The sequence below is a fragment of the Ambystoma mexicanum genome, chromosome 1q (genome assembly GCF_040938575.1).
Source record: "Ambystoma mexicanum isolate Mex_15411 chromosome 1q, UKY_AmexF1_1, whole genome shotgun sequence".
In the NCBI taxonomy this organism is placed as follows: Eukaryota; Metazoa; Chordata; class Amphibia; order Caudata; family Ambystomatidae; genus Ambystoma; species Ambystoma mexicanum.
Window position 1 is genome coordinate 1,027,022,706 of NC_090922.1, and position 27,042 is coordinate 1,027,049,747.

The 27,042-nt window shown below is 51.8% G+C and overlaps 1 protein-coding gene across 1 annotated transcript in view; it reads right to left on the reverse strand.

The window, feature by feature from the left end:
* The window catches only part of DNAI3 (dynein axonemal intermediate chain 3), a 2,012,519-nt gene that overhangs the window by 1,366,231 nt on the left and 619,246 nt on the right, over positions 1 to 27,042 (reverse strand). Inside the window, exon 7 of the mRNA XM_069641699.1 lies at positions 22,217 to 22,416. Within this exon, the coding sequence (XP_069497800.1) occupies positions 22,217 to 22,416 (200 nt within the window). The remainder of the gene's footprint in view (positions 1 to 22,216; positions 22,417 to 27,042) is intronic.

A 27,042-nucleotide genomic window follows, 5' to 3' on the forward strand; every position in this document is an offset into this window, starting at 1 on the left:
CCCATAGTCGTGATTGGATGCTTGAGTGCGACCCAGTGGAATGAATGGGATATCAACAGTATATCTGGGGACCTCTCACTGCTAGGAATCGTGTTCAGAAGCTGAAGTCCACTACGACGAGTAACTGGAGTGAAGCTTAACCTTGAGCCCTGCTGGACGAGAAGAATTGCTGTTGCTCTCCTTCGCAATCTGAAAGCTGCTGTGCTTCAAGAACTGACCCAGAGAGGACCTGGTAAGGCACCCTCTTCCCAAGCTACGAGGGACCATCGTGCACAGCTGATCTTTGCCTAAGTCCCTGGTAGACAGACCTTCGACAGGCTGCTGACCCGATACGGGGATTGCTGTGGAACTCCAAAGAGAAGCGCCCGGACTGTTGTCCGCCAATGTCGCCAACAGCCGTCGCCGACCGGAGCCGCCATGCTCCCGTTGCCTAAGAAACTTCCGTGATCCAAGGACGCTCTCGTCCACATCGTCGCCGCTGTTTCCTGCTGGAGAAGGCTTGACCGTCGACGCGCCAAGGAGCATCCACCGGTGGGTTTCCAGCCACCCAAAGACCAAGAGACGCCAACGACTCGACACCCTTGCTGGGCCACAGTTCTTCAACTCTTTGCGGTCCAGAATTATCGACACCGAGGTGCCCCGCACGCCTCTTCCTTGCAGGAGGTTTACACTTCCCCGTCAATGAGCACCGCTAGGAACGACGCGGCCACCTCAACATCGTAGCTCGACCTGTTCTCCGTCAGACGTTTGACAACCCGTGACTACTGCCTGAAAGTGAGGACACTCAAGAAGGGTTGTCGATTTCCCCGACGCGGAACGCTACAACACCAAGGTACTTTGGGGTTGCAGAACTATTGGGAAGTCTAAGGGTGAACAATATACGGACTGGGCTGGTATCTTTCTTCTATAGGTTGCCCAGGTGGGGGGATCTCCACACAGAGCTGTGTTTAACGGTAGTTACCAGTATTCTGCCTACTGCTCAACCATCCTGCTTTCCTTCCTCTCTCTACTGCTGGCTTCTTCTTTATTTTGATCTGTGTCTCATTCTGACCGTATGCACTTTAATAAGATCGAGTAACGTTAGTGGTACCACTTTAGAACTGTACATATTTACCATTGTTGATTTTCAGAGCACAAAGCGAGTTATCGTGATCGTGTATATGACTTTGAATATTAATTATATAAAGACTGTGTTTTAACCGATACAGTGTGTGGACATTCATTCGTGGGTGCTTGGGGACTACACTCTACTTAAGAACCAGTTCGCATCACCTCCCGAGAAGCTAGGCCTTGATTGCTCGACTACGTTACCAAAATAGAGAATCTTGGCAGGGGTCTCTGTGCCTCCCCTCTACCATATAGAGAGGCTAAGTGCAGACCCCCGCACTCCGGTCTTTACACACAGCATTTGAAAAGCTCAGGGTGCAGATCGGGAAAATCTGAGATGCTGGAGCCCGCTTGAAGCCCGGGGCAGGAGCAAAGGAGTCTGCGGCCACCGCCGGAACATCACAAAATGGTGGACGAGCCCTAGGCGAACTATTGCAGCGATGCAGAGGGACTGGTGGCGGGGAGCCTCGGCTAAGAGTAGCGGTGTGGGGGAGCTCTGGCCGCCCTTCAGCCTGCCTATACCACTCCCATGGAGCACTTCGAGGCCATCACCAGGCCACCCTACAGCGTCATCCCGGGGAGAACGGGGAGGGGGGCTGGAAGACACGGCGGACTCTGCATATCCCTGCCGGCTGACGGGGGCGAGTACTGGCAGCCCAGCTTGGCGGGCGGTGCCGCGGTGGGGGCCGTGGATGCTGGGCCCCCTGGGGGGCATAGCGGATTACTTCACCCCTCAGCCCCCAGAGGGGGGAGACCAACTGCTGGCGGTGGCTCCTCCTCGACGAGTGTTCCCCCGCTTCAGGTCGCATCGGTCCTTCAGGGCCCTCCAGTGCCTCATGAGAAGAGCCGCCGCGATCAGGCTACTACACAAAGCCACCAAAAGAAGGAACAAGTTATTTACCTGTAACTGTTGTTCTTCAGCATGGGTCTGGCATGGATTCACATGCTCATGAATATTCCCCGTCGTCAGGCTGGGAATCCTCAGTAAAGAAAAATCAGTTTCAGTTTCGTTTCTGAACTGCCTTTCTACTAATAACCAATCACTGGTCTCTGGGTCATACTGCCCCCAGCCATTGACTGCCCTCTATCTAAGCCCCTCCTCTGGCAGCCATCTTCAGATTTGATAGCACATACAGTGGTAGTAGGACCAAGAGAAGAGCCGCAGATGGGTTGGAGGGAGGGTTCGCATGTGAATCCATGCCAGACCCATGCTGGAGAACAACAGTTACGGTAAGTAACTTGTTCCTTCTCCAGCATGGGGTCTGGCGTGGATTCACATGCTCATGAATACAAGAATACATAGCAGTACACACATGCACAACCACGGGAGGTGGCAAGGCTCAGCATTAAGCATTTCTACAACTCAACATTAAGCATCACTTACCTCCTCACCAGGCTCACCTTCAAGCGAACAGGTTGCGCAGCACTGCCTAGCCGACTCTGGACTCCTCCCTGGAAGCTCGGTCGACGCAGTAGAATCTCGTGAAGGTGTGCGTCGACCTCCACATCGCCTCCCTGCAGATGTCCAGCAGGGGCACACCAGAAAGGAACGCCGTAGTAGCAGCGATCGCTCTGGTTGAATGGGCTCTCGGACAGCCAGGCAATGGTCAGTTTGCCAACCGGTGACAGTGCATGATGCAGCCAGAGAGCCATCTGGAAATGGAAGCCTTCGAGAGGGCCTTCCCTTGGTTCACAGAGCCAAAGTTAACAAACAGCTGTGATGTCTTCCGAAAAAACTCTTTGTGCGGTCCACGTAGAACTTCAGCGCTCTAGCCACATCCAGCGAGTGCAAAGGCCTCTCAGCCGGCGACAAAGGCGACGGGAAGAAAACAGGCAACAACAAGGGTTCGTTGAGATGGAAGTCCGACGGCACCTTCGCCATGAAGGATGGGTGCGTCCTCAGCACTACCCTCATCTCGTGGAATGTCAGATATGGACGTGTACAGGAGAGGGCCTGGATCTCTCCCACTCGTTGTGCGGAGGCGATGGCTACAAGAAACGCTGTTTTCCATGATAGGAACTTCAATGGTGCCGAATGCAGAGGCTCGAAATGGCGGGCCCATGAGCCTGGTCAGCACCACGTTGAGCTCCCACGCAGGGCCGGCGGGAACAAGCGGAACAGTCCTTTCATGAACTCCTTCACCAGGCGATGAGATCACAGAGATGACCGCCCCGGAGTTCTGGTGTAGCGGGAGATCGCCGCCAGATGGATTTTGATGGAGGTGTGTGCCAGCCCTGCCTTGGCCAGTGACAGCAAGTACGGCAGCACTTGAAGTGCCGTAATCCGCAAAGGTTTGATCTTGTGTGCACAGCACCAGACAGAGAATCTCTTCCATTTGTGTCCATAGCACTTAAGAGTCCAGGACGCCCTGGCCTTTGCAAGCACCTCCTAGCAGTCCGCCGGGATATCGTACCCTCCGAACTCTAGTGCTGCAGAGGCCAGGCTTGCAGGTTCAGCAACCCTGGGTCGTGGTAGAGGATGGTGCCTCCTTCCCTGGCGAGCAGATCCGCGTCCGTCAGCAGTTTGACAGGGGGGGACGCTGACATGTCCAGAAGGTACGGGAACCAGATCTGCCTCGGCCACGCTGGTGCGATGAGCATCATCCTGCACTGGGACCGTCTGAGTCTCCTTGAAGACGATGACAATGTCCTCCTGTCTTGTTGCGGCCTCTGTAGGCTTCCTGCGACAAGGAGCGGGCTGCCTGGCGGTACAATGAGGCACTGCCGCCGAATCCTTTGGAGGCACCTTGAAACTTGCCTCCAGAAGTCCGATAGGATGGCCGTCGTTGATGGAGAGAACCAAGGGCCCATGTCGTCTCAGAGTCCGCCCTGATGGCCTGCAGTGACTCGTACACTGCTTTGCCGAACAGGTTGTTCCTGTCGAAGGGCATGTCCAGTACCCTGATCTGCATGTCCTGACGGAAATCAGTAGCCTTGATCCAACCGCGCTGGCGAAGGCAAACGCTGTTGCCCATCTGGCGAAAGCCGGTGTCGGCGATGTCTCTGGCCACCGTGATGGTGTGGTCTGACGCCACCTCACCTTTCTGCAGGATTTCAAGCGTTTCTGCCCTCTTGTCATCTGGGAGGAAATCCAGGATGGGAGCGATCTTGAACCACAGCTCCCTGTCGTAGCGTGCCACGATTGCGAGAGCGTTGGCCGCCTTGATGGTCGTCGCTGCCGACGAGATGACTCGTCATCCCATGGCATCCAGCTTCATCCCCTCGGCATCCGGCGGGGAAGTGGAAATTGATGCCATCGCCCCTGCCGATTTCTTCTTGGCCGCTGCAGAGACCACCGAATCCGGGGACAGCTGTGCCTTGAGGCACATAGGAGCAGAGTTCGGGACCCGGTACTTCTTCTCGTACCTGTCCCTCTTTGCCGGGGCCGTGGACGGGTTCTTCAGAAGAGACAGTCCTTTGTCCCAGATGTCGTCCAGTAAGGGGACTGAGAGAACGGTCTTCCTCTTGGCCTCCTGTCGTTGGTAGAGGAACCCTTCTTTCTTCTGCTCTTCGGGACATAGCTGGAAAAGCTCTCATGCCCTGGCGATCATGGCGTGAAAGGAGCCAATTTCGTTAGTGGGGTGGGGGGGAGGCCCGGGCAGGAGGTGATGGGAGATCCGTCCCGTCGTCACCACCGTTAGTCGTCGTCAGTCCCCGTCGTCGCCGTCTCCGTCCCTGTCTCGTCCCTTGGAGGAGGGGATGGGGGTGAAGGCTGGAAGGGAGGTGGAGGATGCACTCGCCTCCGCTTGTTCGATGGGCTCCCAGACGGTCCAGGCATTGCAGTATCGTCGGCTGGTGGTAAGGGCAACCTTGTCCTTATCTCCGTACACAGGGTCTGCAAAGCTATCAATATTGCTCCCGAATTGTCTTGTGGCATCGGTTGCGACGGGAGCGAAGGCTGGGGCGCAGGTTCTTACGCTTCCTCGACGGTCTGCAGTTCCTCATCGGCCCCACCATTGCTCTCTACGTCCGCCTCATCGGGATCCCTCCCGTAGGCTCTGGCCTCCTCAAATTTCTTGTCCAGGATCTTTTTGACGCCAGCCAGCTCATCCTCGGAGGTGGTATCACTGTCAGTTAGGGCTACCATGCCCCCACCCACTCTTTCCCATTCCACGGTTTCAAGGGGGTCTTGTCGATAGGCTGGAAAGATGTTTCCCTCCTGGGTGGCAGGGAAACTCTAGGCCCAGAGGTCGTCTCCACTGGGGAAGCCCCCACAGGCTGCACCAGGGCCGCCACGACTCCTTCAATCGAGGCCTTAGCCGGGTGAATCTGGGCCTTCACGACCCTTGAGCCTTCACCGTGGGGGGAGGGTCTTCGCCTTGCTCCCCCCCTTGGCTGTCTGTCGGAATTGACCGGGGCTTCTCCTGAAGCTTACCTGGGTTCTTCCGACTTCCTTTTCACCGAGCCAGAGCGTTGGCTCGTGGATGATGGCGTCGGTAACATTGCGTCCTGCCTGGCAGCCGAGGAGCCCGAACCAACGGCGCTCCCGCTGTCCGCGGACTCACAGTGCTTAGCCTTTTGTTGGTCCCCCGTCGCTGGAGCGCCCTCAAAGGTCTTAGAAGACTGCTCGGACTTCTTCTTCTCACCTGCTGCTGGGCTCTTCCCCTCTAGCCAGTTGGTGAGTCGAGTACGACGATCCTTCACGGACGGACATTTTCTTACAGAACACACAGTCCTTCTCCACGTGCAATTTGTCATCGTGAAGGCATTAGAGACACCAGGAGTGCTCCTCTTCCTTGAAGACATTCTGTAATCCACATCCAGGGCAGATCCTAAACAGCTTGGATCCAACAGGCGTCGTGTCTCCTTTGTCTTGGGCCATGACCACGTGGGGTAGGCCTCAAAGATCTTCCGGAATCCTCGAAGAAGTGAAAACTCGATGAAAATCTGCTCTTGAGGGGCGTAGAAAATCCAAAACGGGTCCCCGTTGATCAGAAGTAGAATTGGTGGAGCTTGAGGCTCAATTGACCGAAATAAATGAGAGTAAACTCTTCGAAAAAACGCAATACGCAGGAAAAGCTCAAGAGCTACAGCACCAGGACTCCCAACACTTGAACGTGCGGTAAAAATCTGAAGATGGCTGCCAGAGGAGGGGCTTAGGTAGAGGGCAGTCATTGGCTGGGAGCAGTATGACCCTGATACCAGTGATTGGTTATTAGTAGAAAGCAGTTCAGAAACAAAACTGAAAATGATTTTTTCTTTATCAAGGATTCCCAGCCTGACGACGGGGATTATTCATGAGCATGTGAATCCATGCCAGACCCCATGCTGGAGAACATCAGCTCGCCTGTGCTCCCGGGGCTCCCTGGAATGGCGTGGGACGCTTGGGTAAGTCTCTCGTAACCAGGTCTAATGTCTGGCAGAGTGACTCCCAGGACCCCCTTTGTTAATTTGCATATTTAAGTAACTTTGGGTCTCACCCTAAGTTACTAGAGGAATCCAGACGTGGACCCCTTGCTCACTATTCTTAGAAAGGCACAGCTCCACCCTACTGATGAGGTCCAACCAGACCTAAACACGTGTCTGAGTTTGCTGTTGGTACTCTTGTTTAGAGGAGAATTGCATTTCGGTGCTGGACTGCCCCAGGGCAGGACAAAGACTGATATGTTTGGGATATTTCATCTCTGTGAAAGATTGTGAGCTAAAGACACTGGTTAAGTTTCTCGTAACCAGGACTAATGTCTGGCAGAGGGACTCCCAGGACCCCCTTTGTTAATTTTCTTATTGCAGGAGACCCATCTCCTCCCATTGGACTTCATGCGGCTTCGCAACAGACACTTCCCGCTTCCATTCTTGGCCTCTGGCGGCAACAAAAAAGGGGGAACAGCGATCCTTTTTGCAAGAGGGTTGAACCCACAAATCGTGGAAACTAAACAGTGCCCTGAGGGTCGCTACATAGCAGTTAAATGCCTACTGCTGGGACATTTATACTCACTCATTTCGGTGTATGCCCCCAATGAAGGACAAGCTATCTTTTACGAGACTTTCGGCAATGCTCCCCCCCTTTGTGGAGGGCCAAACTTTCACCAGAGGGGACTTTTTTTTAAACTTCTTTTTATTCATTTAGTGTAGCAGCAAAAAACAGGGGAACATCGCCAGGCAAGTACAATACGAATACAAATATACACAGTATAGGCATACAGGAGTTACATCGCAAATGAACACAGCCATTGGGCACTTTTATAACATGCGCAAAATGTCAGAAAGCTATGATGGGGCGAGAGCCCGGGTCGGTGGGGAGAGGCAGCTAGAGGAGATGTGGCCGGTGTTGTATTCAGGTCTGACATATAAGATCGGAATCTGAGCCAGATATTCCTGGGCCTAGAGTGGGTGGGTTGTAGGTGAGACCAGGCTTCCTCAGAGTCCGAGGCCCACGTGACCGCTCTTAGCCATTGGGCGTGCGTGGGAGGCGAGGGGCGAAGCCAGCACAGTAGGATGGATCGTACAGCGAGAAGCATGCAGAGGCCAGCTAGTTTTTTGGAGTTCCGGGGGAGGCCCAGGAAGTCATGGAAGAGGCATACCACCAGGGAGGGACTGATGAGGTGGTCGAGCATAGCAGACACCGTCGAGCAGACTGCCTCCCAAAACTGTGAAAGGTGGGGACAGGACCAAATCATATGAATGTAATCGGCAGCATCCAGGCGGCATCTAGGGCAGCTAGAGGGGTGATCACTGGACATGCGGTGCAATCTGATCGGGGTGTACTGGAACCTATGCAGGACTTTAAACTGTATCAATTTGAAGCGGGAGTTGAAAGACACCCGGCGTATGCGTTCACACACGTGTGCCCAGCGCTCATCAGACATTTCAACACCAAGGTCCGCCTCCCACGCCTGCCTCAATTTAGTGAATTCTGGAATAGATCTGGACTGCAGCATAGTGTATAGTCTAGATATTTTATCTCTAGTGGGTGAGGGGGAGGTGAGTTCCTCGATGATAGGGTCGTCCGGTGGTAAAGCCGGGAACATCTGATAATTACGTTTGAGGATCCTGCGAAGGGATGAATATTGGAGCCATACACACTGGCCTCTCCTTAAGGACAATGGGAGGTCGGGCCATTCAACAAATATACCCTGATCAAACACATCGCGCAGCAACTCATATCCCGCCCAGCCCAGCGTCGGACCATGGCCGGTGGCACCCGTGGGACCCCCGGTAGGAAGTTCCAGAGAGGGAGGTTGCCATGGAAGGTGTAAGCAGTACCGGACAATTTCCATGTTTTTGCCAATGCCAGGGATGTGCAGGCGACCGGGCTCTGTGAGTCCAGCGCCAGAGGGGCGGGTTGTATCACCAAGGAGCGAATGTCACAGTCGCAGACCGCAAGTTTCTCGAGTCTAACATGTGGGGGGGGGTCCGTTGCGTTAAACCAGTAGGATGTATATTGGATTTGGGATACCAGCCAGTATTTAAGGACGTCAGGGGCACCAAAGCCCCCGTAAGCCATAGGGGTAGACAAGGTATCCAGTTTAAGGCAGACCGCACCCGAATGCCAAAGGAAGAAATTGACCGTGCGGGTCAGTTCCCGGAAGAAACCCCCCCTGGCCACAGGGGGATATTGGTGAACTTGTAGAGTAACTGGGGCAACACGACCATTTTCAGTAGACCTATCCTGCCTGCGAGGGATATCGGGAGTTTGTCCCAGACTAGAACCCTAAATGACAAATGTGTGAGATACTTTTCGTAGTTCTCGTTGAAAGGCAGCGCTTGATGGCGCGTTATCTCGATACCCAGGTAGGTGATAGTAGACTGGGCCCATGTGAACCCCTGGGTGTCAGGAGGGGGGGTGCATTCTGTAAGAGGGAAGAGTGTAGATTTCGAGCAATTTACCTTAAGGCCCGAAATTCGGCCAAAATGTATGACGTCTTCCAGTATTGGGGGTAAGTTGATGGAGGGAGAGCGTATAAACAACAGAGCATCATCATCATATAGGGACACTATGTCCGCCTGGCCCGCCGTGCGGAGTCCTCTATGTGCGTGGAATTGGCGGAGCATATCAGCGAAGGGCTCTATTGCTATGGCGAAGATCAAGGGAAAGAAGGGGCATCCCTGTCTCGTCCCCCTGGTGATCCCAAAGAGGGGGGAGCAGCGGTCGTCGGTGCGGACCCTAGCCACAGGATCAGAGTAGAGCAATCTAACCCAGGAGAGAAAAGAGGGACCAAATTTACAGCTCTCGAGGACCCGCCACAAATACCTCCATGAAACCGAATGGAACGCTTTTTGCATGTCGAGCGTGGCCGCTACCGCATGTGTCTCGGGGTTTATTCTGTTAATTATATTAAAGAGACGGCTTAGGTTCCGAGAGGTAGAGCGACCGGGGATGAAGCCCCCCTGATCCGGATGGATGATAGATGGCAAGAAGGGAGCAAACCGGAGTGATAGTGCCTTAGCGTATATTTTGACATCGCAATTTATAAGTGAGAGCGGGCGGTATGAACCGCATTGTGAGGGGGATTTACCAGATTTAAGTAATACCGTAATTGTGGCTTCACGAAGTGAAGGGGGAAATACACTGGCTTCCACCGATTCCTCCCAGAGAGCCATCAGGTGAGGGAGCAATAGTAGTTATAGCGCTTATAAAATTCAACTGGGATACCATCCGAGCCAGGGGCCCTCCCCGAGGATAAGGAGTCCACCGCATCAGAGAGCTCCTCAAGCGTAAGTGGGGAATCAAGGGAACCCGCGGTCTCTGGAGAGAGAGTCGACAAAGGAAGGGTATCGAGAAAGGAGTCAATCTCCGCCGCTGGCACCTCATCAGAGTTGGAATATAGGGTTTCATAGAAGGTGAAGAATTCCGTATTGATGTCCTGTGAGATGACAGCCATAGAGCCGTCAGGTCTCTCAATCCCAAGTATATGCGGGGACCCCATCTCGTGACGAATAAGTCTCGCCAGAAATCGGCCAGGGCGCTCGCCCTCCCTGTATCTTCTCGCCATGTCAGGGTTATCCAAGAATTTTTGTTCGCGCTCCGCAAGGGATCGGAACGTATCCAGCTCCACCCCGATATCTGCCAGGGTACCTGGAGTGGAATGAAGGGTCGATAATTTAGATTCGCTCTCGGCGAGGTTTCTGCGGATCGACTTAAGGACACCGTTCTCCTTCGACAGCGCTATCCCTCTAATGTAAACCTTGAAGGACTCCCATAGAATGGCCTGCGATGTTACCGAGCCTGTGTTTGTCTCAAAGAACTTCTCGATGGATAGTTTGAGTTCGGAACAAAACTCCGGGTCCAGAAGGGAGAGAGGCTTCAGCCTCCAACGTTGAGTACGGCTGGGATCCGGCCTCCAATCTATGGTGATAGTCACAGGAGAGTGGTCAGACAGGGTCCTGGGGAGAATCATTAGCTGTATGACATTCTTAACTAGTACGTTGGAGATCACCCATCTGTCAATACGGGAATAAGAATCGTGGACCAAAGAGTAGAAAGAATAAACGTGGGAATCCGGGTAAAAGAACCTCCATGCATCAACCATGGCGAGACGGGGTAGGGACAATAGTGCAGCATGGGCTGCTCTAGAAAGTTGACGAGGTTTGGACCCAGATCTGTCGAGGGTCCAAAATTGTGTTAAAATCCCACCCCCCAGAGGATGGGAACAAGGGGGAAGCCATTGAGAAGGGACGTGACCTGTACATAAAAATCTGGATCATCTATATTGGGAACATAAATGTTCAGCAGGACTATCTCCTTATTTTGAAGCGTAGCATGAAGCAGTACATATCTGCCTTGAGGGTCTATGTGTGAGGAGATAAGAGTGAACTTGAGACTCTTATGGATGAGGGTCATGACCCCACGGCTTTGGGAAGAGAAATCAGTGGAGAATCTGTGGGGACCCCATGATTTGGCAAATCTCATACACTGTTCCGTGCGGGCATGTGTCTCCTGTAAGAAAAGAACCTTGGATCCATGACGCTCAGCCTGCAGCTGTAGCTGCCTCATCTTTTTGTAATTACCCAACCCCCGAACATTCCAGCTCATAAAGGTCAGGTCGCTCCCAGCCATTGATGCGGGGGCGATTATATCAGAGAAAATACCAATAACCAATGGGCCAGTTTAGCAGCCCTGCAGTAACAGTCATTGAGTACCACCTCGCGGTCCGTAATTGCTGCCAACGCCAAGCTTTTTGTAACATAACCCCAACATGTCCCACCCCCACCCACATCCCTCCCCCAAACAGAGGGATGGCAATCCCAAAACCCCTCAACCAAAACCAAACCAAAGGCATCAGCACCTGGGGGCCTGTAGGCCGGATGGGCCGCGTCTCTCCGGGCAGCGGCAGGTCCAAGTGAAATAAAAGGTGCCAACAGTGAGAGCTTGCACGTAACTTGGGCGGAGATGTTGCACATGTTGACGTGGCACATATTCGTAACAGTAAACCATCTAAACAGGTTACAGAATAGAAAACCAGTGTGACTCCAGTACAGGAAGGTGGCCGGGCTTGGGCCCTCCCCGACTGGGCTGAAGGGTAGCTGTAGGGCCTTGAACAGAGGGGGGGATCAGCCTGGGAAATGTTCGTCCAGGAACTTAGAGGCCTCTTCTGGAAGAGTGAAGAAGAACACCCGGTTGGCATGTTCTATGCGAAGTTTGGCGGGGTAGAGCATGGCGTATTTAATTGAGTGATCACGCAGCCTGCGCTTTACCGCCAGGAAAGTCTTGTGTTCATGCTGGACGGCCATCGAGAAGTCTGGGTAAAGGTGGATCCTTGCGCCACCCAGTAAGAGTTCACCCTTGAGCCTTGCGGCCCTGAGGAGGGCATCGCGGTCACGAAAATTCAGCACATGGGCTATGATGGGCCGAGGAGGAACGCCAGGCCTGGGTTTAGCCGTTAGGGCTCGGTGTGCACGCTCTATGGAGAATTGCGGGGAAAGTTTGGGTGAATCGAGGAGCATCAGTACTGTGTGTTCGACGAAATCTTCCATTGATTCATGAACCTCATTCTCGGGAACGCTGATAATACGGAGGTTATTGCGTCTTGATCGGGATTCCAAATCCTTGTTTTTCTTTTCCACGTCGAGGACTCGGTTGGAAAGAGCGACGACCTCAGAGCGCAGGGCACCCAATGCATCCTCAGCGGAGCCCACCCTTGTCTCGACCTCCGCCACCCGGCTATCCGTCCTCTCAATATGGGCCTTGATTGAGGATATAGTGCCGTTCATGTCATCTAGTTTTGAGTGGAGTGCGGTGAAGCCCTCCCGAATAAAGTCCATCATGTTTTGAGACTCCGGAGCTGTGGCGGATGATGACGCCGTGGGAGCCTGCTCGGTGGTTTCCTCTGGTGATCTCACCGGCGTCTTCGCAAACATATTGATGCAGCTCTGTTTCTTTGCGGCCCCCTTGGTCATCCTGGCGATGTTAGAGTTCCAATGGAGTAAGGGGGGAATCCCAGCAGCTTAAGAAAGAGAGGTGTGGGGACCTCAGGCCGTGCGACACGCAGGGCAGGATGCAAGGCGTGATGTAGAGCAGGTGATTTTCCGGGGGGGGGGGGTCAGCGACTGTGGACCCGTTTATGTGAGGCCTGTGGCCGCCAATGCAGCCTGCAGAGGTTCAGCCTGCCCCCAGTGGTGCGGAGGGCGCAGTCCGGAGAGTTCAGGTGTAGATGACACAGGGGCTAAAGGTGGTGGTGTGCAGTGGCCGCTGTGAGAGCCGTGATCAAGAAATGGTAGTCCAAGCGAGTCTGTAGGAGGGGTAGGGAAGAGCACCAACCGGCCCTGTGTCCTACCGATGAAATGGACAGGCTGAGGCTCAAAAGCAGCAATGTGGGATGAACCAAGCCCTGAGATTCCTCAGGCCAGGAGGCTCCCCAAAGTAGGTGTGATGTGGGTGGCTGGCGTGGCCCAGAGCACCCCAAGTCAATTACCAGATTACAGGCCAATCTACGGAGCAGAGGGACACCCGGGTGATGCAGATCCAGGGCAGAGCTGACTGTGTTGGGTGAAAGCGCCAGCGTCCAACGTGTGCCCCTTATGTTACAGAGGCGGGCACCGCCAGCACTCGGGCTGCGGAGTGAGGCGGTACCCCCCTCCATGCACCACGTACCACGTACCTTATTGGGCTCGGGGCCCTGCGGTGTATGTCAGCGGGGGAACGCGGCACCAGGCGTACAGGTGTGCGCCGCACCTCGACCCCTTCACCGAAGTATCCTTGAGGGGGGGTGGGGGGGAAGGGCCCCCAGCAGTCGGCACCCCCGGCGAGCAGGATCTCGGTCCAGGAAGGGCCAGGCCGCGGCAGCGCTGAGGACGCCCTCCGAGGCGGCGTCGGATCGCGCCGTGGCCGCAGCCATATGTGCCGCCCTTCTGCGGTCGAAAGAAGAATGCAGGGTCAGGGCTCCGGGGGAGGCCTCCTCAATCAGTGAGCCTCGGCAGGGGTGGGTGGGGATCCTCGCTGGAACGAGTGGTGCACCGGCGAGCAGAGAGGCCCGGCACGTCCCACAGCCGGAGCTGGGCGCCGGCACAAAGCCGCCTCGCTGGTGGGGGAGGGGCTTAGAGATGTCGGGATCTCAGGGTCCCCGACACCGTTTCACGTCGGGGTTCGGGCCAGATGAAGCCCGGATCATCCGCAATCGAGTCGTGCCCTCGGAAGTTGGGTATAGATGCAAGAAGGTGCCGCAAAAAGGATCCTGTGACCTGCCTGCCGCGGAGAGTCACATTCAAGCGGCCATCTTGTTCGGCGCTCAACAGCGCCCCCCCATCGGAGGGGATTTTAACGGGGTTCCTAACCAGACAAGGGATAGATCACACCCTCCCACCCCCAAAGATTTCAAACTCGCTATCAGCCTCCTCTGCCACTTCAGGACCTTAGACGTGGTGGACTCATGGCAGGTGTTCCATCCCACCGAGACGGATTTCTCTTTTTACTCCTATGTACACTCCTTCAGGTGCAAGACCCAGTCCCAAATCCGCAACGCCGATGGAATCTCTATGACCCCATGCTCAATGAGATGACATTGAGAGATGCAATTGCCAAAAAATCCATAATTTTTTCAAAGAAAACCCAAATGAAGAAACCTCCCCAGCGAACACCTGGGACGTCATGAAGGCGGTGATGCGGGGAGAGCTGATTGCGCAGGGAGCAGCATATCATAAGCGCAAATGACAGGCCCGCCTGGCCCTCGAAGAGGAAGTCCAAGAAGTTGAAGCAAATCATAAGCGGAAAGGCTGGTCCCCAAAAACCCAAGCAGCCATACAGGCCGCCCGGAAAAAGCTAGAAGCCCACTATGCAGCAAACACAGAACATCTACTGGCTAAAGCCAAACAATACTACTACGCTAGAAACAAAAAAGCAAACAAACTTTTGGTGGCAAAGCTGGCCAAGGCAAAAAGGAGAAACACGATCAATGGGCTCCGGCGTGGTCCAATACGCGGACCTGGAGAAGCTGCATCTGGCCGCGGCTCACCTGTTGGAGGTAATGACCGTGCCATCGTGGGACCAAGGCGAACAACAAGAATACTTGCGCAGGGCGGCACTTCCCCAGCTGAAAGACTCGGTCCAGGAGAGCATGGACGCCGCGATTTAAGGTGAGGCGGTAGTGGCTGCCAGTAAATCCCTTAAGTCTCGAGCCCCTGGCCCTGACGGATACTCTACCAAGCTCCATAAGGTCTTCAGGCCCCAGCTGACCCCCTCCCTTGTCACGCTCTTTGACTCCTTCTGTGAATCAGGCTCTGTGACCCATTCTATGCAGGAATCCATCACCATTCTTCCACTCAAGCTGGGCAAAGACCCCAGGGACAATACCTGCTATAGACCCATTTCTCTCCTGAACATAGACGCAAATATCTACTCCAAAATCCTTGCAAACCGCCCGACAAACGTATTGCCTGAAATAATCAACCCTAACCAAACCGGCTTCATTAAAAACCGGTCCACAGGGGATAATATCCACGGAGCCCTGAATTTAATGGACATCTCCTCCCAAAACCTGTGGAAGCTGGCGCCCCTGGCCCTGGATGCCACCAAAGCATTTGACAAAGTCAATTGGGCCTTCATGCGCCTCACCCTAGAGGCATTCCGCTTCAGACAGGCCTTCCAAAAAATGGCCCTGGCCAACTATAAATCCCCGAAAACACTCCTCAGGGTTAATGGCTCCCTTTCTAGCCCAATTCCCCTAACCTGTGGAACCAAGCAAGGATGTCCTTTATCCCTGCTCCTATTTGCAATGGTTATGGAGCCCTTTGCTCAGAGAATCAGACTAAAGACTAAAATTAAGGGCCTACAAATTGGCTCCTCCCAGCACAAAATGGCCCTCTACGCAGATGATGTTCTGCTAACCATCACAGAGATTGGTACCTCGTCGGGACATGCTCTCTCTGAAATTGACAGTTTCGGGAGGGAAACAGAATTCACCATTAATTTTGATAAATCCGTAGCCCTGGGGATAGGCTTGGAGCCAGGTGAGCGGGAATCCCTCAACTCTCTCAGCCCCATCCAATGAAACGAAAAAATGATTCCCTACCTAGGGGTCCATATCCCCGCGCGCCTGGGGGAAGTTTACCTCGTAAATTTCCCCCACTTTTGGAAGAACTCGTGAATGACCTGGATCGCTGGTCATCACAAGAGATCTCACTTATGGGGCGCATTACAGCCCTGGTTCCTATACGAATGCTCCTCCCGCCGCGGTCCCGCGCTCCGCCGCCTGCAAAGGAGGGTACTTCAGTTAATCTGGAGGGGTAAGAAGGCTAGAATTTCCCAGAAAACAATGATGGGCAATGCCAACTTGGGCGGGCTAGGGGTCCCTGATCTGCGGGGGTACCAAGGGGTGGCACATTTAGCTCACACCCATGTTTGGCTTATGGCCTCTCAGCACCCTAGATGTGTGGAGGCAGAACAATCTCGCTTGTCTCTACCCCTGCGCTTCCTTCCACACATCTCGCCCCCACTACGTCAGCGATGGGATAAACTGCTATCCTCCACCAAACATCCCCTTTGCATATGGGACTGGGCCTTGAAACACAAAGGTATCCCAAGGGGTTAGAGTCCCTCTTCCCCAATTTTCCATAACCCGGCATTCTCCCCTGGGGCTCAGCCCTAGAACATTAAAAACTGGATTGCGGGGAGTCTTGAAACTCTGGGGCAACTCTTCGAGGGGGGCCAACCTCGCACCTTTGAGCAATGTAAGGCGGCCTTTCAACTCAGGGAAACTGATAGATTCCCCTACATTCAACTCCGCCACTGGTGCTCCCACCCTCAAAGTCTTCAAGCGGCGACATGCACCCCTACTTCCCTCGAGCTGACCCTACAGGATCTCCCTCCACGGGGGAAGATCTCCACCCTATATAAACGCCTACAGGAAGACTTTCTTTCCACAAGGGCCCCACATATGGTGCAATAGGAGGCAGACTTGGGACACCCCCTTGAGGATCAGGCGTGGATTGACATCTGGACGCGGATGCATTCTTCGTCCTTCTGCATCACCAACAGAGAATGTGCATATAAAATTATTTTGCGCTGGTACTACCCCCCTCTAAGGCTCCACCGTATGAACCGGGCCCTGGATCCCTCTTGCTGGCAACTCTGCAGACAGCCGGGCTCCTACTTCCGCATGTGGTGGTCGTGCCCAAAGGTAAAATCTTTCTGGAAACAATGCCTAGCCATCATCGGCAACATTACTCAAGTGGCGATTCCATTGGAGTCAGAACCTGTCCTCTTGGGGGCCCCGGTCACCGGGGTTTACCCAGAATCTGGAAAGAGAGCCAAGCTACTGACCCAGTTTCTGTTTGCCAGGAGAATCACAGCCGCACCTGGAAAACAACGGAAGGGCCATTTATGTCTCTCTGGTGGGTGAAGATGTGGGACATTCTGATTGTGGAAAAGGTGTTGGCAGCCAGAGCAAGGCTCCTACATCGTTTCTTGAACATTTGGGCCCCCTTCCTGGACTATGATCAGAACTTCCTGGCCCCATCTTATAAACCTCCTGAGGTCAAGAGGGGCCTTGGCGCGGAGAGGGACCCCCTTAGGGCAGAAGTCTCGGGACACGAGGTGGGAGGACAGAATCAGGGGGGCAAGGGGACCAGGGCTGAATCAGAGGGCATAGACATATGAAACTCTGATGTATTTCCTTTGGACGGAAGGGGGAGAAACGGGGGTTATATATATAAAACGTTTTGCATGTTCTGTACACTTTTGTCACCTGTGGATTGGTTTAAAATAAACATATTTAAATTTTTTTTTAAAAAGTTCATTTTTCTCCAGCTGGGTTAAGGTTTCTGGTTTCCTAGGTTGCGGTTGGCTATTGGGATGTGATGAGGGATTGCTGTTCATCTGGACGGTCGTTCTGTTGGTTTTCCCTTTGATGGTTTCCAGTTATGTTTTTCTCGTTGGGAGGCAATAGGAGAGAACGAGTGGTTTTAGGATTGACATGTTCAGCATCGGGGGCTGGGGGATTCTACGGACACTAGAGCCCTCTTCCCCTTTCCCCCCCCCAACTCCCATTTCCCATCTCTGGAGCAGGGCTAGTTCTAGCTGTGGATTTAGTAAGCCTCTTGCCCCAGGTTGAGAAGGGTCCCCCCCCCCATCCCGGGCAGGGTCCTAACCCTGGACCTGTCACACACCACATATGCCTTCCAAGAAGCGGCCTCAGGCAAAGAGCCAATGACTTCTTTGACGCATTCAACAATGTTGAGCTGAACGGGGCTGGTGCCCCAGACCCACACTGATACGGTAGGGGTTAGTCCTATATAACATTTATGTTCTTTAACTACAAAGAATATTTTCATAGGATGGTCCCAAGTTCATAGTCTTAAATAAATAAAAAATACAAGTATGTCATTACCACCAGAGACACCAGTGCTTCCATGCCACATTACTGACCATAATTCCTCCACAGTAAGATTTGTAATCATGTCATTAAAGTATTACAACAGTGGTTAGAGTGAAAATTGAGAACTTTATCTTTTGCTGTAATGTCCATAATTTGAAAATCTGGACCCTCTCCCAGGCTTAGACTATTTCAGGTACTTTTCCTTTGACACCAGCCTTGGAAATGACTCTGTTCAAAGTCTCTCACCTTAAAGTGCATCAAACGTGAAAGTTTGTGCTTGTAATTTTGACTAGGCCATGTAAATGTCTCTCTCCTTAATCCACCTGGTCTTTCATGTCAGGCAGTGACAAATGTACAGTTATTACTCTCATGACAGACCAATAAGCACCCATAACAGCAGTCATGGGCTATGCGTTCATCTTTTACATTGTCTGTAAAGAAGAATTGAACCCAGAAGACCTTTTGTTAATTTTGGCGAAAATAGAAAAGAATACAAATAAAATAAATCAAATGTATGCGCCCATTGGAGTCTAACAACGTAATGTACCAATATCCTGAAATTGTATCTTAATGAAAGGAATGGTTGGAGTCCGTCAAGCGGTGCCTTTTACACCCTAGTTTGGTATCAGTTACAGCTGATGTCATGTAACACTTGTGCAGCACTCTGGGATGTGAGTAGCATTGCCCGGCACCGTGAGAGCATTGACAGAATTTTTGAGGACCCGGTTTAGTGGTTGGTGTATTTCAAAATTAAGGAATATGAACTGAAAACAATATCCAATACAAAGACAGGTTAATAAAGAGATATTGCACAAAAAAAATTTACTTTCAAAGAAACAGGATAGAAATGTGAAGTTCTGATCTTAGTGAACAAATCCCTTAAATGACAAAAAAACAAATCATGGGCGGATTGTGAGGTTAGATTAAAGTTAGGCAACTTGAACATTCAAAGTAGGTAATTGTGAATGGGTTCGCTTATACCTCAATATTCTTTTAGGGTTATAATTAAAGTAGGTAATGAGCCCAAATGAATTGGGGATGATAGGCATGGAACACCGAAAACTATCGTTAAATGTAGCCTGTAACATTGTACCTGAGAAAACATGATACTCCACACGTTTGACTCAACTGAAACCCTACTCATCCTCTTTCATGGACCCAATAGGCACCACGCTTCCTATAGCAATGCTTCAAAACCACAACTTTTTAAAATGATCTGTGATTTCACTCAGGTTCTCAAGCCTGTATTATTTCTGTTTTATACTACCCCTTTTTCTTTACAGTACTATGCAGATCCTATAGCAATTCCAAACAAAAACACACAAATTAAATAGATATGAAATCATAACACTACAAAACACCATGGGTCTTAAGTGATGCACAACGAGTAGACAGTAATGGAAGAAAACAAGGCAGGACAAACTATCACAAAATAATAATACTTAGAACCTGGAATAGAACTATAGGATTCTGTGAACTATCAGGATCCGTGGATTCTGGACAGCAATTGCTGGTATAGCCATGGTTCCTGCTGTTTTGCAGGATTCTGGACACTACTCTAGGCGTCCTTTGCTCTCCTTACTCAGTTGCGCTACTCCCGTTCACCCACTGCCTATTTGCCACCGTACCGTCTTCCATTTCCACCAGCCGTCCAATCAATAGTTCCCTCTCACTACTTTTTCCATGGTACACCTGCATGCTGTCTGCCTAGCAGCAGCTTGCTTGAGGCACTCTCGCTTTCCAGTCTCTTCACTGTGACTCCACTACCCTGCAAGCCACTGGGCACACACTCCCCTTTTCACCAACCTTCATTTTCCAATTCCCTCCTCTGCTCGTCGGCTACAATGACGTTTTTCCTCTGCCCTTCTGTACGATGCCTGTCCCATATGCTGACAACAAAGACCTACTTATGCCCACAAAATAACAAGTTCCTGCTATTGTGTGGCCACCTATCTCAACTTTTGGAGGCACTTTCCACAAACTGGCACACACGACAGGAAGCAATCTGTTAGCTTGCTTATGGCAGAAAGCAATACAAGGAATCGACACCTGGAGATGGAAGCCTTAAAGAAACAATTGCCAATACCAGGAGGTACAAAGACAACAAATAATATACCCCATTGGGTCCAACTGTAACGCTATTAATGTTGGGCAGTATCCCAGTGCATTTACTGCCGGGATATCGCCCAACTTCTGATGGCCCCTAAGTATGGTAGAATATGGTCTTGTGGCATGTCGATGTGACCGAACTCTAGGGACATAGGAGCCAAGCATTTAGATTGAGAGAGGAGGGGTCATGGAGGATAACCTTGCCCCTTTCCCTAAAGAGTAGGTTGTGCAAAGGCACGTAAGTGATTGTCTCGAACATGCCGGTGACACAAGTATCTATCTTAACAACTGTTTGAATGTGTGGAGGTCTCTAGGGATGAGAAGAAACAGTGGAAAGGCATAAGGGGACCTGCTGATCATGGAAACATGATAGCGTCCCAGAGACTGGCCTGCTGAGGTAACCTGCTGGTGAACAAATCACATTTGGAGTTGTTCCTTGTGGCGAACAGGTGTATGTCTGGCCTTCACCACATCCAGATGCCAACGTCCATTTGGCTCTGCAGAGGCCCCAAACTCCTGGGAGGAGCGGAGCTTCCTGTTGAGAGAATCGGCCACTGGGTTGTGCATGCTTGTAAGGTGAAAAGGAGAGCAAAATCATTCCTTTGTCTCCAGCCCATTTACAGAGTGCTTGTGCTTTCGGAGGATAGAATCCTAGATCTGGTTCCTCCTTGTTGTCAGATGTTGAACACTATGGGAGTGTTGTCCATGAACACACAATCCACCTGTTCTTGCTTCTGGGGAAGGAAATACTTGAGGTCCCAAAACATGGCCCTGAACTCTATTATTGATATGTAGTGATTTTTCCTTTGTCAACCAAGGGCTTCTGGCATGAAGTTTGTCAATATGGGCTCCCCAGCCACCTATGCAGGCACCCGTCATGATAGCCAATTGATGATATGGGGCTAAGAAAGGTGCACTGTTGGTAAGGGTGTAACTGCTTGCCCACAGGAAAAGAGCATCGCAGAAAGCACTGGACATAGAGAGCTTGACGTCCCAGTGGCAAGAAACATGATTCCAATGGGTGTCCCGAAACGCTTGCAGGGGGCGCATATGAAGCCTGAAGTTCCTGATAAGCCGATGAGCCAAGACAACATACCCAAGAGAGACTTGATCATCCACAATGGGGACACCTGTTTCAGGAACAAAACTCTAATTTCGGATATTATCATGTGGACCCTGTCAGCGGACCTTAAAGAGAACTCCCAGTAAAATAGCTCAGCGGGTTGTACGCTTGCTGCTGCGATCTGTGTGTGGTCTGCAGGTCACAGGTTCGAATCCCGGGCAAGGTCAACTCCGCCTTTCATCCATCCAAAGTCTATAATTGACTTACCAAATTCGGTTGAGTGATGTTGTATGCATAGTGATATTTGGTGAAAGCGCCATATAAATAACACATCATTATTATTAACTCTAAATGTGCAGTGGAAAATCTGAAGATAGCCTGCAGGGGTGGCCCTAAGGGAGGCACTGCCTACTGGATAAATGATAAATGGCCTAAGAAGGAGTCTAAAAGATGCCTGAAGGTAGTGCAGTTTTGTATTTCTTTGAAGCTACTTAATTGTTACCAAGGAATGCCAGCCTGATGACGAGGAATATTTAACAGCATGAGCCGCTAGGGAAGATCAAATGCAGGCGAAATCAGAATTACCTACGTATTTCTTGCCAACAAAGTGTTGCGAGGGAAATGGTGAGTGCCCTTTAAGAGGCACTGTGACAGGGAACCAAGAGAAGAGGCCTCAAGGGAGGAAGAGGCAAGTTGTTAAATTAATAAAATACGTATAGACCAGTGAGAAGTGTCCCTGTGTAGTCCTTCTTCTTGGGACCGACTTGTAACACAAAGTGCCATTTTATCCAGGTCTGAGTTCGCTCATCAAAACACCTTCCTCTCCCTATTTCTCTCTTTCTCCCGACGTTGCCGACATACACAGTTTTGGAATAGGCACCTTGAGAAACCATATGAAAAAGAAAAAAACATCCCAGCAAAGACCTAACATACAACATATCGTGGTCCTATTAGCTCTGTTGGAGAGACTCCCACTGTTGCTTCATAGAGGTATGCCAGGGGTAATCTTCCATATTTAATGCCAATGGTTATGTACGACAAGGGGATGGAAGCACTTCTAAGAAACTCCACTGCGCTCTATTTGTGGCTTTACAAATTTGATGCAGGTCCGAGATGATAGGAGAACTACATTCATTTTAATCCAGGTACAAACATGTAGATTAAAGAGTAAAATAAGCCTCATACTTACCACCTGGTTTGAGTACTCGAATCCTTTGTTTGTGCAACAACTTGGGTACCCATATCTCGCTCCTTGATTCTTATAGTGTACTTCTTATCTTCAAAGGAAGTGCATTCTATGTAGCCATCTTTCGCACTTGAAGCATTTTGGTCGCCAAAGGTAATGGGTGCCCCAAACTCTCTTCGAACTCTGGAAACCATATATTTAATCTGTAATTAATAAAAAATAATATGTTTTAAGGTTATTAATTCCTCTTAATAGTTTTTTTTTTTAAATATATTTTTATTTTATCTCAACCACACAACATTACAACAAAACATAAATAAAACACTTCAAACAACAAAACCAAACAAACAAAAAGTAAGGCACTGCAATCCCCGTCCCTCCCCCCTATGAGCCTGTAGAGTGTCCGCCCTCAGTGTCCGTTCCGTGCGGTGGGGCCTCATCGCTCTCAAGTCCAGCCGAGGCTGATCCCGCACCAAACAGCTCAGCTAACAACAACTTCCATGCCGTGAGAGAGCCTATTTCTTCCCCATCCCCTGCCATACTGCCATCTTGCCACGCTGTCGTTTCGGCATCCGCCCATTTTTGGAGATCCCGCCACCAGACCTCCACTCGCGGCTTGTGACATTTCTTCCACTCCATGGCTATCCTACGTTTGACAAGCACATAGGCCAGATCTTTAAGTTTTTCAACATGTCGAAGCTTACGCGCCCTGGGATACCCTCCTAGCAGACAAGCCCAAGCCGAATCCACCTTAAGTGTAATACCCCTCCCTGCCAGCCTCCGCGCCACTTCACCCCAGTAAATTGCAATCACTGGGCACGCCCAGAACATGTGTATCATGTCCGCATTCTCTTCGTTACACTTGGGGCACGCCTGGCGCCCACTACCTAGGAATTTGGAAATTCTAAGGGGGGTCATATATGCCCTGTGCGTAATATAGAGCTGTATCTGCTTGAACCTGGCGTTCCTCGATACCTTTTTGTGGTACCCCAGGGCGCGCTCCCACATCCCATCCGACATCGGGGGCCCCATCTCTGCTTCCCACTCCAGTCTAAGGTGCCCCAAATCCTTCCCAACCTTCGTCATCAACATCTCGTACAACCTAGAGACCTCGTGTCCACCCTCTGATGCGTCATACATCGTCTCCAGCGTGGCATCCGGTTCATCGGCCAAAGTAGTTTCGGGCCACGTGCTCCGGACCTCCCGGACCACCCTATGATATGTTACATATTGACCCCTGTGTAGTCCCGACCCTGCCTCCAGTTCATCGAACTCCATCAGGGTCCCATCCTGCCAGATGTCGCCCATAGTGATCAATCCCACTGACTCCCAATACGTCTGGATAATAGTTCTCAGCTGCCCGTCCTCCTTTGCCAGGGCGATCAGAGGGAACTGCGGCATACACAGCAAGGGGTCACCCATCATCCGACAGGCACGCCGCCATATATTCCTGCCAAGAGCTAGCATCTTAGGACGCTCTCTCATCCATGAGCCAGTCACCCAAATCACCTCCCGCAGATAGAAGGGGGAACAGTCTTTCCCTAGCAGCCTATGTTCGGGGGTCTCTTCATCTGAAAGCCACCTGGCCACATATTGCAGTTGCGCCGCAATATAATAGGCCTCAAAGTTCGGCAGCTTCACGCCACCTTTCTCGTAAGAGTTCTGTAATTTCCATAATGCGACCCTGTTGCGCGTGCCGTGCCACAGGAAATTCCTACACACGCTATGTAACCTAGCGAAAAACTTCCTAGGTATCATGTACGGGATGTTATTAAAGTAATGCAGGAGTCTGGGCAGCACCACCATTTTAAGCATAGCTCCGCGACCCATCATAGCTAAAGGCAATCTTTCCCAGAACCTCATGCACCTCTCAATCTTTCCCACAGCTAGTTCAGTGTTATACTTGTGTTCTTCCTCGGTCGTGTGATACACGTCAATGCCCAAGTACCGGAAGGAGCTCGTTGCCCACGGAATCCGCAGCACCTGCAACCTCTCCGCCGGTATCCCCACATAACTGCCCAGCGGGAATAATACGGATTTCTGAGGGTTAACCGCTATGCCGGACAACCAGGCGTACCTCTCCAATACCTCCAAGATATACTGCAAATTCTCTTCTGGATGTTTCAGGTATAACAGCATGTCGTCTGCATACAGGGATATAAGATGGCACTCTCCTCCCACCTCTATGCCCACCGGATCATACTGCTGCCGGAGGTAAACTGCTAAGGGTTCGAGGGCCAGTATGTACAACATTGGGGACCAAGGACATCCTTGCCTGGTACCTCTGCCTAACTGTCATCTATCTGACACTACTGCACCCGTACGGACCCTAGCCAGAGGCGCACTATATAATAACTCGGCCCACCTCATGTAGCATGGTCCCAGTCCGAACTGCCCCAAAGCCGCCTGCAGCCATGGCCATCGGACGGAGTCGAACGCTTTAACCGCGTCCAGCGCCACTATTGCCATTTCGCTGTCCTCACTGCCCCCCCATTCCACCACCCTGTGAAGGCGCCTGTGATTGTGAGTAATATTCCTGTTCGGGACATAGCCCGTCTGGTCAGGATGGATCAGCTTGCCTATTACCCTCCGCATTCTGGCCGCCAGGACCGCTGTCAGGATCTTGCTGTCCTGGTTCAGCATCGACAGGGGCCGGTAGGAGCTACAGTCATGCCCCGGTTTATTGGGTTTGGGGAGCGGTACTATAATCGCCTCCCTGAGTGATTCCGGCAGCCGCCCCACCTCGAACGCTTCATTAAACATCTCCAGCATGGGCGGGAGCACCTCCTCCCCATACGCTTTATAAAATTCACTGGGGAACCCATCTGCACCTGGGGCCTTACAAGTGGGTAGCTGCCGCACAATCTCCTGCAGCTCCTCCAGAGTGATCGGAGCATCCATCTCCTCTCGCTCTTCGTCACTTATCTTGGGCAGGCCTATGTCTTCAAGTACTACCTCTATCTCTTCCCGGCTTCCCCCCTCTCGATCCTCATATAATGTCTGATAATATTCTGCGAATGCTCCATTCACCCCTTCCTGGGTGTCCTGCTCCACTCCCTTTTCAGTGATAACTGATCGGATCGGGGATCTTGGGGTCTCGCTCTTATACAGCCAAGCAAGAAGCCTGCCCGTCTTGTCTCCCCCGGCATGCAACCTCTCAATATACTTCCTGTAATTCAGGTTACAAAGCCTGTCCCAATGTTCTGCGCACCTCTGTTGCAAATTAATGACCTCCTCCACGTCCGTCTCCCCCTCCCCCAGCTCTCTCTCCAACTCAATCTCGGCCCTCCGCAGATCTGCCAAGACTCCTCCCATTAATCCTTTGGATTTAACAATGGCAACCCCCCTCATTACAACCTTAAAGGCCTCCCACAAAGTACCAGCCGACTTGACGCTGCCTGTGTTCGCTTGAAAGTAAGCAACTATCTCCTCCCTCACTTCCTCTCTGAAGACTGGATCCCTGAGCGCTTCCGCCCTAAGGCGCCATGTTGGAATTCGCGCACGTGGAGGACAAAGCTGCCAACGCATGACCAGGGGCGAGTGGTCCGAAAGGACTCTCGCCCTGTAGTCTATCTGGTCACACTCCGCGACAACGTCCGGAGTGGCGAAAAAGTAATTCAGCCTTGTGTGTAACTGGTGCGGGGCCGAGTAATGCGAATATTGCCTCACGCCAGGGTGTCTCGTCCTCCACACGTCTGCCAGGCCTAGGTCTACCAGAAGCGCCTGCAGTACCCTAGCCGCCGGGCTGGGCCTGTCCACCCTGTCATCTGACCTGTCCTCCTTGGGGTCTAGCACACAATTAAAGTCCCCTCCCCAAATCACAGGACCCCCCATCCCCTCACCCAGTCTAGTGGTCAGTGTCCGTCGCCGTGTCACGGTTGGGGGCATAGGTATTTATGACGCACACTACTTTATTTTCCACAAGCCCCCTTACCATGACCAGCCTCCCATCAGACTCCACAACCTCCCCGAGTAGCTTAAACGGGACGTGTGGTGCAACCCAAATCAGCACACCTCTAGCATAGGCAGAATATGTGGATCCAACTACAGTCCCTCTCCACTTTCTCCCCACCAGTTCCAGTTTATCCCGTGTCAGATGTGTCTCCTGTAACAAGGCGATATCTATCTTTTGTCTTTTTAGGTACAACATGACCTTGTTACGCTTAAGGTAGCTGTTAAGCCCTCTAACGTTCCACGTTAGTATCCTAAGGTCCCCCATGATGCATCAGTAGCTCCCATCCCTTTCCCGGGTCCACTCGCCTCCCCCCTACCGCAAGGGCCCCCATCCCCAGTTTCTCTCCCAGGCTCATATAAAAACTGACCCTCCACACCCCCCTAACCCAACCAACTGCCCAGCTCCATCCCTGGATCTCAGGCATCCCTGTGTTCGGTTCTCTCTGGAACCCAAGTAGAGAACCCGACAGGGTGTCACCCCACACACCGTGACTAACCTAAACTCAAACTGGGGTACAAAGAACAGTCCCCGGAGGCTCCCCTCCCACAATTCCGTATCCGCACACATGGACCATGTTTCGAAGTCCTAACACATACACTACCATAACAAAGTCCCACCAACTATATTCCAGTCCCAATATTCATCGCCCAACCGGGCCCGCAGCGTCACTTATCTCTTCCCGTTCCATCCGCCATCCGCTCATCTGGCTCTTGAGGACAATTTTGTGCATCGAGCCATTCCATGGCCTCCTCCGGAGTGTCAAAAAACAGTGTCTTAGTCTTAAAGAATATCTTCAATCTGGCCGGATAGAGCAACATATACTTGTACCCCGCTGCCCGCAATCGCCTCTTGACCGCCCCAAAGTTCATGCGAC